The 13771-nt window shown below is 45.0% G+C and overlaps 1 protein-coding gene across 2 annotated transcripts in view; it reads left to right on the top strand.

The window, feature by feature from the left end:
- nau (myogenic-determination protein nautilus) overlaps window positions 1–13771 on the top strand; it is a 114213-nt gene that overhangs the window by 60711 nt on the left and 39731 nt on the right. Inside the window, exons 4-5 of one of the 2 annotated variants that reach the window (XM_055065209.2) lie at window positions 1744–1819; window positions 2025–2050. In XM_055065209.2, the coding sequence (XP_054921184.1) occupies window positions 1744–1819; window positions 2025–2050 (102 nt within the window). The remainder of the gene's footprint in view (window positions 1–1743; window positions 1820–2024; window positions 2051–13771) is intronic. The other variant, XM_050168742.3, reaches the window with a different exon arrangement.

The raw sequence follows: 13771 nt of genomic DNA on the forward strand, positions 1-13771 counted from the left end.
GCTCTCCGCAGTCGCTGCAGTAAACAACAAGTATAAAAAAGGGCCTCATAATGAAGGTAGAATCCCTGGCTGCCAATCGGCTGGACGTAAGTTCTAAATCCTGGTACGTGAGACTAATCCTAGTACGCGGTACGTGAGACTTCTCCATTTCTTGAGTGTTTTCACGCAAATGATTTTTGGAGTCCAGCGAAGGATTTGACGTACACCGGCGTTCATCAGACGACCAGGGATGTCAACTCAGGACAGTTTACGCTGTAAAAGATCTCGTCCCCACGCTAAATTTCTACCTTTAGGGGTATTCCTATTAAAGAGAAATTGACTATCGAAGGTTTCTGAGAATACTCGGATAATCTAATGTCTTCATTTTTCCCCCACACACGAAGCCTTGCCACCGAGGTCAAATTACTGTCGCCGATGAATACCTTTTTACCACCACCAAACCTTAGAAAAATAGAGGGATGTGTGTTATTCGGTGGCAATAGCGGGCAAAGCTGTCACGTGGGAAGAGTAATTATTTCTACTTTTCTGTGGTGGAGAGTGTTCTGGTTAAAAATCTGTCTCTCATGCATGCACAGTAATATCTGAATCATATGTTTCGTGTCTTGCAGAAACTTCTACCTCTTTATTATCAAATTTTGAACTCGTTATGACAGTTACGTTATCGCCTAGTTGCTTCTGTTTCACAAGATTTTATTTACGGTACAACAGTGACATGCACGCAATAAATTTTGCATTCATTGATGTGTTGTAATTGAACCGCTCATTTGTCGCCTCATATCCGCATTTCGCAAAGACGTATTTCTTTGACTAGAAAAGAGGAGGCTCGTTTGACATTGAACGGGTGCACCTTGCTGGAACGAAATAGCTGTACCAGTTTCCGTTTTTTTTTTTGTCTTCTTGTACCTCCATTCAGACCTCGCTTGAACCTATTATCAAGCTAGCATTAGACGATACAGAATGAGATGTGGTTGCTGGTTATAAACGTGGGTGGACCTTATTACTGGCGCATAAGTTGTGCAATCAAGCGCAAATAAAACGTGAACCGGAACACGGAAATCAGAACGGCAAAATGACAAAAGTTTCGGTCAGTCTTCGTGGCATGTTATTGTGTTCATGCTAGCTGGGTGATACGCCTATAATCTTTTTTTAATCTGTAAGTATAGCAGTGGGGCCGCATGGGCTCCATGTTTTGTCATTTGCAACCATATATAGCCATCAGACAGTGAGCCCCGAAAAAGTATACCTGAAATTAACTACTAAGTTTTATTGAACCAAGTAGTAATAAGGAGAAAGGAAATTAAACAGTGCGAAAAGGTATCTTGGCGCAAATGGGAGGCACACACACATATTTCACACAACGAGTGGAATGTTCTGCCATTGAGCTAGTGCTATGGCCATTCCTATTTCTACTTTCACAATTATTTAACACATTTAAGAGATCTAGCCCTGGGAGTGTTAGCCGGCGCCACTGACAATCATGGCGGCCAGGTTTAGGCAAAGGTGCAAGCAGCCGTCTTGAATTGCGCGAACTTTGCACGAGAGAAATGGCTAATAAAGCGTCGACTGGCATCTGATGACATAAATGGAATGTCCAGACTCTAGTTATGCAATAAGCGACAATCTCAACGCGCAATAACTTGTAATGATAAATTATGATGCGTGACTTCTTTGGCTATGCGAAGTTTGTTTATGCACAATGTTAGCCGCACCGTATAAACATTGCATCTTTCATGTGTTTCACAGTCATGCGACGAAGACACGTCAAGCTGGATGCCTTTACCTGAACGAGCGCATCACAGTCCCCTGAGTATCCATGATGGTGAGCTACATCCTTCTATTCTTTTTACAGGAATAGAGATGGGACATAAATGGGTGGCATATTGTATACTGACTGAAGGTTTCTCTGCTAAAAATAATTTCAGATATTTAGTTACGAGAGACGTGTGGTTATTTTTGTTTACCTGTCCTACGTCATTGGTGAACTTCGGAGCGTAGGAGTGCCTTTGTTGTTTTACACCTTTCAGAGGCTGAAAAACTATTGAACGGAAACGTAAGCCACATTTTATGTATCATTCTTTGACGAAATATATATATATATATATATATATATGAGCATGAACTTGCGTGCCTCATGCATCAGGCCGCAAGGACAGTATTGGTGTGCAACGATGCCTTGACATATTTATTTACGTGGTAGTAAACATTTTGTGCTGAAATAAAAACGCGATGAACATGTAAATGTAATGCTAGAGATAGCACTACTCAATATTGATCTGGACTCCCCATTCGGCAGAACCTTTGCCACGGGTCTTCGACAGAGTGGACAGTTCTCACTCAACAGGTGAGAGATGCTACGGAAAAGTGTTGTTCAAGAGTCATCTAATTCGTGGGTAGCAGCAATAATCTTAGCAAAAACGATGGATCGTGGCGGTTCTGTGTTGATTACAGGAAACTAGACGTGGTCCCCAAAAAAGCATGCCCAGTTGAAAAAGACAACAGAAATTCCTGTCGCAACTACAGAAATCTATGTCGCGACTACAGAAATTTTTGTTGTGCTACAGAAGTTCCTAACGTTCCTATAGTTGCGACAGACATTTCTGACGTCACGACAGAAATTCTGATTTCGCAACAGAAACATTCCGTCGCGAAGACCAAGAGGTCTGAAGTCGCACGAGAAACGTTCTATCGCGACAACAAGAGCTCTGAAATCGTGACAACAGCTTTCTACCGTGACAGCAATTCTGATGTTACGACAGAAATTCTGTCGTCGCAACAGAAAGATTCCGTCCCGACGACGAAGAATCTTCAAGTCGCAACAGGAAGGTTCTGTGGCGACAACAGTTTATGAAGTCGCAACAACTTTCTATCGCAACAGCGATTCTGAGGTCGCAACAGAAACTCTCTGTAGGGACTACACATTTTCAGTCGTGGCGTTAGAAATGTGCCACTTTCTGTCGCAGCGACATAAGTTCTGACCCGCGACAGAAGCGCTTTCCATCGCGCCACTTTAAAATTGTATGTCAGTCTCGCATTGGTGGCGTACACTGTACTTTTCTCTTGCGCGGAATTCAATCGTGCTTCTCTGAAACCAGTAATGCTGATAGCACCGACACCGGTGTTAAAGTCGACGTGGCCAATAGTTATAATTGTGCAGCGACGACGAGGCACCAGCAACGTCCTACCCGCCTCCTCAAAATCGGCCCCTGATCAAAATCATACCATCTGCGTTAATGGCTGCGTATCCGTTTTATTTTATTTGGTAAGATTTGGCACACAATTCTGTGGAATTACATGTGCTGTTACACTGGCATATTAGTTCATTTCCCAGAAATATTGCATAAGCTTTTCCGAAGCGGAAAAGAAGTGTTGGGTTGTTCCTCACAGTTGCGTGAAAAGCTGTCTCGCTCGGGTCTCATTATTCTGGTACAGCGCTGCCGTGAGAAGCCAGTGTGCTATCAGAATGAACACTCATCCACGAATGTTTATGTAGCCATTTTGCATTGAACACACGCGTTATATGCGCGCTCAAATGTGTAAAAAGCGAGAGACAACTGTAAAAATTAGCAGTAACAACCCTAACAGTGTCCCCGGTCACCGTTGTCTATTTCTGAATTTCTTATTTAATATGGATATCGTACAGCAAAATCGATGTTCTAGCACTGCACGATGTACCTGTCGGTAGTAACCACACTTTTGCTATGCTAGAGATGCGGCAGTTGAGGCGGTGGAGCGAAAGCGCATCTTGGCTCTTAAAATGCAAATGTAAACGTCAGCGCAGACAGACATTCTTACAGTTGACAAAGCCAAAATGCACACTTAGCGACACATGCAGTAAAAACGTTTTTCTTTCAATTACATTCGGAAACACTCCCTATTAAAGCTTAGTTGAATTCGAGGGGTCGCTTTGTGCCGGGGTCAACAAACTGTCGAATCTGTCCACGTGCCGAAATCATAGATCACTGTTTCATAGACTGTAGGGATGCTGTATTTTTTGGGGACATTCACCAACGGACACTTAAAAAGGACATTGACATCACTCCATAGTCAATTAGCTTTCTACCGTTCAAAGTTACAGGTGGTCCTCCCTATGACATGTTCATAGTACTTGGTTTATACAGGCTATGCAGATGTATACTGTGTGATCGCCGCGCCGAAAGCTCCCGATCTACAAAATCCTTCTTTCGGGAAAGTGCAGCTTATGTAAGAAGTGTGCACGCTGCGCAGGAACCTCCGCCAGACTAGACCCACTTGTTGGATGCATGTGTGTGTTTGCCTGATATTTAAGTGCGTTGTTGTGTCCACTTTGCAATATACCATCAGTTTTCTTTTCCGTGTGATAAAGAAAAAAATTGGGGCGGTGCAGTGTTAAGATGCTGGGCTCGGGATCCTCAGGTCCCAAGTTCGAATCCCCAGCAGGGAAGTTTCTCTTTTATGTATTTTTCTTTTTTTTTTTTGTACTAAGAAATTTCTGTAAAGAGGTCTCTGTCAATTTTTAATTAAATATTGATGCAGAGCTACAGAACTTTCGGCTACAGGACGTCACACTACAGACAACAGAACGTCAGGCAACTGAACGACACAAACAACGTCCCAAAATACGAGAGACTGAAGTTTCCTGTTGTGTTTTTAAGCGGGTGTGTTTCCGCTTCCTAGAATTGATGATGTCATCAATTTAATTGTCTACATTCCGCTGCCTACATTTCATCACTCGATTTGCGATCAGGGCCCATACACCCGGACGATATGGAGGAAACGAACTTCGTGACATTGAACAGTCTCCATCAACTTAACGTTATGCCGTTCGGCCTTCATAACGTGCCAGGAACCTTCGAACGATTTATGGACACTATCCTCCTAGGACTTAAATGTTAATTTGCTTTTGCTACCTAGATGATGTGGGGATTATGGCAGCACGTTGACTGAGCACAACCGACGGCTCAGTCTCGTTCTGGATTGTGTCGAAAAAAACCGGCTCGATTCTAAATTCCTAGAAATGTCGTTTCGGTGAAATCGAGACGTTTGTACTTGGGAATTTGTTCGACAAAAATGGTTTGAGGCCAGGTCTATGGAATATTGAGGCAGTCAGCTCTCTTGAAGCACCAAAGTCAGTTCGGGAGTTGATGAGCTTCCTGAACATGTGCTCGTATTCTCGTCGCTTCGTCCCAAGATTAGCCAACGTGGTGTAGCCCCTCACATGTCTTCTCCTAAAAGGCGTCCCTTTCGTCTGGACATCGGCATGCGACGACACGTTCCACCAGCTAAACTTTCTAACATCGGGGCCCATATTGCGTAACTTCAATGCACCCTTGCCTACGGAAGTAACGCTGATGCCAGTGGCATCGGCATCGGTGCCGTACTAGTGCAACGTCATCAAGGAGCTGAACACGTTGTGGCTTATGCTAGTCGCTCTTTGACCAAGGCGGAACGCGATCTTTACCCAGCACCTCCACCACAAAACTGTTACGGTTAATGTTGAATCGTGTTTATATATAGGACGAGGTTGATGTTTAGGTAAACATGACGCCAGTAGGCTGCGCCAGCTAGCGTCGTCTTCCTCTTCTCCTTGCCCGGCTCATACCGTAGCAATATTCTCTACAATGCTTACCGCTTACGTTAGAAACACACAGGCAACTGCATACAAAAGTTCGCATACCTTATGAGAATCCGAGAAAATACGACATCAAAGCCGGCGTTTTTATATAAGGCATAAAAGGACTTGCTGAGGGCCTAGTTTGGGCTTATTTGGCATGAATAATGAGGGAAAGAAATAAGCACGGCAATAAAGAAAGATGGGCGTTAACGGGAACATGTCCACCTTCGTTTGATTTTGTGAAGTGGTTGTTTCTGCGTTCAGTAATAACAACTAAAACATAAGAAAGCTTCCGCATCTTTTGAAAGTTCCAGGTGTCGGGTTATCCACTGTCCGCAATCTATCAAAAGCTTTGCTGATGTTTCACTATATTCCATGCATTGCTTTCGCAATAGCCGAGTCTTTCTTTGTGCGTCGCTGTAAACAAGCTGGGTACTTATTCACGCTACGCTATATCCGTCGTATGTTGATGCCGCGCTGGCGCTGCAGGCACCGGCTTCTAACTATGCGTTTCAACGTGTTAGTCATAGAAACACTTCGTGGTACACATGGGGGCTGCATTGCTGACCATTCACTGATACACTTTCGACACCGTGCCGACGCCACACGGCGCCAGCGGACAAAAATCATTTTACAGCTCCCGTTAACAGCTCTCAGTAAAAACGCGCGGGTGTTCGGCTAGTCCGTGTCACTATTTATAGCGTGCTGCCCATTTTTGGCCCTGTTGATAGTGCAAGTTTCTGAACGTAGTAAGTCACACCTATGTTGACAGTAGCAATTACGCTAATATTCTGCGCGCGAATGATAATATGAGAGTTGCTACAGACCACTGTCAGGAAACATCTAATTTATTTTTAACCACAGAAGTAGTTTATGACTACGTCTCTCACAGAATTTCAGAATGGAACGGAAACTACGTCGTGGCCCAGCGTGGGAAAATAAACTGTGCCCGGCAGAGACCAAAGTTAGAGCCATACCTCAACCACTGGCCCTTTCGCGGGAAAAAATTCATGTCACAAGAATTGTAGGTTTTCTGTGCATTTGGTCCGGCTAGATTGGTTCCCGATATAGGGGCATGAAGATCCCTACTGTTGAACAACTTCCGGGGACAATGAAGAAAATGCTGCGGACGCATAGCACACGCAAAAGTGCTCCTGAACAAACTTGCAATATTTTTATCCGCATTAGTTTATTTCAGGCAAAATAATAGATAAACACCCTTATAGAAGAGCGAAGTAAGATGAAATTTACCACTGAATGTTTGACATTTGCGCGTTTCGGCAGATGGGAAACCGTTCCACATGGAATCTATGCTGATTCAGTATCTGTTCCAAGAACCCAAAAGCGCTGTCAAACGCTGGCGGTATGTTTGGCGCAGTCACAGATGCTCCGAAATTCCACCCTGTAGGTTTCCCTTCACGGATACAAACAGTTGGTTCGCAAGCGTAAGCTAAAGATAACACGCAGGCAGCTCGCCATGTGTCAAGCCTCTTCTTGAAGAGACGTGGCTAAAGGCCGCAGACGCTTTTCGGTCGCGAGGGGTCTAGTCGTTTTCGGAGCACTGCAAGCGATTCTGCTGAATGACCTTATATTATATCACACGTGTTGTAGTAAGTGTCAAGAAGATAAAGCAGATTGTTGCATAAAGCTTACTTCATGAAATAAAAATGCATTCCAACAACTGTGCAACCACTACGCCTTTCACACTGGCTAAGAAAAAGAAAAGCGGTATGTATGCAAGATTTGTATCCTACACCTGTGTTACCATTGGTACGACGCATGTGCCAGTTTTGGGCCATTCCAGCATTATTCCTTCGGACATCTGATGTATCTGAAAGCGAAGCATTCCCTGCACCTTCCGTCAACTTTTTCACTGATGCTGCTGGTGTTACTGTGGTTGGCTTGCGCGCCGCGTTGGGGGCGGTTCAGAGCGTGCATATTCCTTGGAGAACGCGGGAGAGAGGAAGGTCGACCAAGAAACTCGTTTGTATAGTTCCATCACGTCGCATGTGCACAATGTCCTCTGGAGATCCCTGGATGTCGTCACAGTAGCCTTTTGATAGCAGTAATTATCCGTGACACCCTGCACAGGCATTGGAGTAAGGGCAGTGCAAATCCCTTATACTAACGTGCAAATCGAGAGGGGACGTAAATAAAATACCAGAGAAGGGGCATACACTGGGGTAGAACCGACACAAGCGCGAAACGAGTGAATAACAGCCTTGCCACTGTTAGCTCGCAGTTCCCACACAAAGCGGAGGGTGGTAGACGAAAAGGTTACGTGAAAAGGCAAGGAAACGCTACTACTATAGACACGACAGCGGTTGTGGGCAAAATGAAAGTATCGTACGGTACGTTTCCGCTATTTTTGAAAAAAGCATCACAGTGCACATTTCTCAAGCGGACAAGTAACGCAGGGCGTGCAAACGCGAAGCCGCATTAGAGCACCATATAGTCTAGGTGGCACTACGGAGACGGTCGCACGTCAAATCAACACTTGTGTGCCCGCCGCCGTAGCTTTGCTACTATGGTATTACTGGAGGTCGCGAGTTTGATCCTGACAGCGGTTGCCGTATTTCGACGGCAGCGAATTACAACGACGTTGGTATACTTAAATTTAGGTGCCCGTTAAAGAACACCAGGCTGTCAAAATTAATCCGGAGTCCGCCACTATTGCGTGCCTCATAATCCGATTGTGGTTTCATCACATGAATCCCCATAATTCAATGTAAGTTTAACAGTTCTACTATGCGATGTGTCATGTGATGCAATGACAATGCTCAACCCTCTAAGAGGTTGTGAAGAACTGCGCACATCAACGCCTTAAGCAAACACGTCTCCCTGTAGGTTCACTGTACTACGTGGATAAAAAGCGATGTTGCCTGCAAGGCATCCTTTAACATAACCTCGTCGCTCTTGTATAGCATTAAACGTTGATAAAATTAGACAAATCAATAGCACCGCTGATTATCGTGAGTCAAAGAAAACAGCACAGAAAGCTTCACTTACATGCATTTCCACAAGGCATGGGGTCCGCATAATTTTCTTAGGCAGAAAAGCCAGTTGAAAACCAACCTCTTTCCATGCATGGCTTCTTTTCCACGTTGAACTCAGGTGTTTCTCTTCTCCGTGACTCCAGAAAATGTATCAGATTTCAAAGAGAAGGGACAAGATTCCATGTCGCAATGTATTGTGGTTCGTGTCGCTATATATCAGTATTCTTGCGCTAAGGTTCAACGAGCATCGGATTCGATGTAAACATAACAAGTACCCAGGTTGCGCGAACATGAGTCCGGCTACAAATAATGACCAATGGACGAATTCACAGAGGTCATACGAAATAATTGCCATTGGCCGTTGCTTTCGCTACAACAAAATGCAATATCACCACAGCCTCACACCAGTTCTTACGGACAGTTACAGCGCAAGAACGGTATTAAATATACGGGCCCGAGTTTACCTCATTTTTTTTCTCAGTTCGCTGTGAATGTATTTGAAGCAAGGTTGTGTCCAGGAAGCGGCTATCTGTAAACCTCAGGTGAGAGAAACAAGTGAATTCTCAAAGCAACTAGGATTTCTGCGCGATCCATGGATTCGTAACTTTTGTCACCAATAAATAGCACATCATAAAACACACGTACAGCTACGGCCGCTGCCTGCAACAACCGTGGCCAGCTGCTCGCGAGGCAGCTTTCCGTAACGCGGGCTCCTGATGAGGTGGCGCCGTGGCTTGGCTCAACTCAATGCGGGCTCTTTGTCGGTTGACTTTTGAAGGTGCGAGTCGGGCATCGCGGACTGGCGCCCCCACGCGCAAAAGACATATAGAGCTCGCTACTAAGGCGGGGAGGTGATTAGCCGAAAAGCAGAAGAGCTCTCCCGGATTCGTCCGTATCTGCCTCCCCGCCTCAGATGTGCAGCGTTCTCTTTTAGCGAAGGCAAAAGCACGTTATATGGCGTCGTGCGGAACTCTGGAACGCGCCGACACACGCGCTGTCAGTGAGGCGAAATTCCGTTGCTCCGCAGGCGGCTCCCTTTCACAGCGCTTCTCTAAGTATAAGCGAGCGCAAGCGTGTAATGCGCTCTACCGTGACGGGTCACCTTTAAGGCGTTTGCCTTGTGTATTCTATGGTGGGGCGCCACGCTATCAGCAGCACTGTCTCGACTCTATTTTTTACATGCCATAGCCCAGGATGCTCGCCATGCTTTTTTTTTTATTTCTTTACTTTCTTATGTGAGGCAAATTTCCGCTTTGAAGGTCGTGATTCGGATTAGAACGCATTAAAAAAATACACAAATATAATAACAAAGTTGTGCAGCTGTATACAAACACTGCGATTCTAGTTTCTCTATTTTCAGACAAAACATATTCTACTTGCCTATGCGGCATGAAACTTGGTCATTTATGTAACCGCGGTAATTTATTATTCTTCACATGAGCGTGTAAACATTCACGGCGGAAAATTACAATAGGCTGTCTCTACACGTAACAAAAACAAGAACATTCATTAGTTTCTGAGTAGCACATAAATGGCTCTTATACTGCAAGCTGCTGCCTCCAAAAATAATTCATCAGCTATGTAGCAACACTAAACGACAATGTGCGCTTACTTAGTCGCTAATGTTTCACAATACCTGTGCAAAAAAAAAAAAGGCATTCACTGTCTAATACTGTTACGATTGAGCACTTAACAAGCGTATTACTAGACGTGTATGCAACAAAATTTCTTTTTGTAATTAGCAGTTTGCTTATGAATATTTGAGGGCGTCTCTCTTTGTTGCCATATCTTTATTTTGAACGCCAGAATACGAGATAGCATGTGGCTTACCGTAAAAAAGCTTTCGCAGATGTATGTCAATCCAAGCGCCTCATACATCAAGGGCAGTGAAGTTGTGCGAGTGAGTTCTCACATCCTTCGAAAGCCTTGGGAAACTGTTTTGTCGCTCTCGTACACATACCAAAGGTTTTGCAAGCGCTTCACCATATCTGCTGTAGCTCCTTCGCTATTCTCGACACGACGACTTCGAAAGGTGCTCCATAGCGGCGCCGTTATGGCTAGAGTCGGCGGCCGAGCTATCGACGTCATTTTCGCACATCGTTCTGTAGGGCCGGCGTTGATGGGTGAAGCCCTCTAGCTTAGCAGCAGGCGGGATTCCCAGCGAGACCATGGACGCCGAAGCCAACGTCGATGAGGCCATTTTTTTCATTTCTTCTTGATTATGACGTCGACTGGACGCTGTCCCTGTGGGAGCACGAATGCTGAGGTGTTTCGTATGGCGCACAAACTAAAACTGATCTTATCCAAAAGACCAAGAGGTCCAAACGCAATACCTTGCAAAATGTCTACTGGTTTGGGCAGTTCCCAGCTGACCTCCACTCTGAAGTTCCTCCAAACCGTTAAATGTGATGTGAGAAACAAAAATTACAGCAGAACCCCTCTCACGAGCACCGTCGACGGCAACGCGATGCAATGTAACGGCGCACCGTATTGCTGAAGTCACCTTTTATTATGATTTGTAATGGTCATTATGTGACTTACCGTGCATTGGCTATGTATGCGATATTCACTGCCTTCCGTATAAACCCACATATATGTGGCACTCGCTTACCAAAATCTCCATTGAGCATGACGGGATGACCACGACTGTATGACTGCGACTCAGTACCGACGATGGAACAACGAAAATGGAAAGACGTTGACGAAATATCAAAGGTGGTATGCCGACAACGGCGTACCGCCTTTTTTATACCATTATGACGGTTTATGGCATAACAAGGACAGCGTGATGACGCTGGTATCCGGGGAAATGCGAAATCCGCGGAAAAGCGATTACCTTTAGATGTGCAGGGTCTATCTGGTACGACTTTATTAACATGACTCCAATTAAAAAAAAAAATTATCGCCTGAACCGACACCCTTTTCAAGTGCCCATCTCAAGCGGACACTTCAGGACGCTATTAGATCAGGTAGTTGCTGTCGACATATATTTGGAGTAAGTGTTTCTCTGCGAAGAGGAGTAGGCGAAAGAGCGGAGTCCCTTCGTAGACACACAAGCCAGCGCAGCCGAACATGGTAGCGCATGTGGAGAGATCCGAACAATACACAATGAAGACGTTCCCGACCCGTGCGATGAAAATAGCCCGTTCTAAAAATGATCCATGCTACCATATGTGTGACGCGGTGACGCGTCACGATCGTGGAAGCTGCATTGAAACATTTTCTTTTCTACAGTGCTCCTCTATTTCGCCCGTTTTCTTTTTTTATCTGGCGTTATTTGACAAAAGAAATAAAAAAGCTACGCCCCGCTTCTTCGGCACTATTCCTCTGTGGAGCCTTTGTGTGCTATCACCTACGTGCGCGCGAAAAAAGATTGGCTGCCAGATGAGCCTGCCTGCTAGTCGTACTTGGCTCCACAATGCTTCGGAACTGTCGTAGACAGAGAGCTTGCTCTTCGACTAACGACGCACCGCACATTCAATGGCCCTTGTGTGCTACTTCCGTGACATCTGGGTCATTGACTCGGTGATCGCACGGCCTTCTGCGCGGAGTAATTAATTTCGGGAACCTGTGTGATGTCAATTGCGCCATTAATTTTGATAACAGTTCTTACGCTGGTTATCTTGGTTTAGTATCAACAAAATATTTCCCAAGAACAGCTTACATGAATTATGCTTCAACCTGCATTGCGATTGATAAGTATACACTGGCGACTTGTATCGAGTGAAGCGATGAACTTGGCAGATAAGCGGCTGTGCCATCATTCATGTTATTGTTTCTCAAAGGAACGCAATAACTTGTGAACTCAACGTTTCATTGAAGTATTTTATGTATATTATGCTTCTACAGAGCTCAGCGACAGAACCGCGATACTGGGACAACATGCCTGCCGTGGCTTCTTGCGTTACCATTGAACGGCAGCTGATCACTCAGGGGCCGAATTGAATCAAAGTGCATCACAAATACTCTCAATTTCGTGTGATACAATAACACATGGGCTCGGTGTCCTCAGCGCCCACCAGTGGCTCAAGAAGTGACAGGCAGATATGCGCTTTTAGTTTCGAGTTTGAATCGCTCAGTACTGTACATATACTCCCACATGCGCGTTAAAACTGCATATTTTTTTATAACTTCACTGCTGTTGAGATGTCGCTGGTCCTCGCAGGCTCCACGGGTTTCTTTGCTACAAACAGCATTCTAGTGCTTGGCAGGTCGAAGGCACCTTTGGTTCGTTCTGACTATTGTAGTTTAGCGCGAAGTGGTGGAGGGACACACAAAAAACTCAGTGAAGGCAAGTATTGGTACTATGCTTGGATTCATACGTTCTCGTTGGTGTTGCTGATGTGTGTACGTCCACCACTTTGCGCTAAGCTGCCATAGTCAAAATGCAAGACCAGCTAGCCCAACATTCATCCCTCTTGACTCTCTTGTTGTAGATCAATTTCTTCCTTCCATTTTTTTCGCATCGTTAACCTGCTCAAACCTCTATTTGTTGACTTTTCTGTTGTTGCTTTACTTTTCTCTCTTTCGCTACCCAAGAATGACATGGTTGAGACGATTTTATGCATTGATTAATGCAATTGACTCAGTGCTGGATCTGATGACCATTCCACGGCAACTTCTTGGTTTAGAAGTTTTGAATTCGCACTGTCAAAAACATATTTGATGTTACCGGTGACATTCCGGAACAGGAACGTCGGCCAGATCCGCTCTGTCTTTCCATGTTTACTGCGCCGTATTCGGCTGCGATTTCGAGCCCTATTATGTGAATGGAAAGTTCTCCTCAAGCCGTATGAGGCGGAGTTCCACACAATTCATATGTGCAATGTATTCGTCCACTTTAGGTCAATCCAACTGCACTTCATCGAGGCGCTAGTATGGGATTCCGCACATGCAGATCAGCGTCAACTAAAATTAGCTTTTTGCTCTGATAGTACATTCGGCGACGTTTCACAGTGACGCGCCCACTGAACTTTTCACCAAGTAAAGAATTTAGCAGCTACGTGCCAGCGCTTATTCAATGCGTGGCACACATGTTCAAGACTGCTCGACACGGGTGAATCATATTGCCGATAATACAAGTATTACCTGTTCTAGTGAGTATAACTTGCCCCCTTCACATTGCTCTCGTTCGATGGAAGCGAAGGGGCTAGTAAAATGTCTGGTGCGTGCTGCAGACGATATA

Source organism: Dermacentor andersoni, chromosome 10 (assembly GCF_023375885.2).
Source record: "Dermacentor andersoni chromosome 10, qqDerAnde1_hic_scaffold, whole genome shotgun sequence".
Taxonomy (NCBI): Eukaryota; Metazoa; Arthropoda; class Arachnida; order Ixodida; family Ixodidae; genus Dermacentor; species Dermacentor andersoni.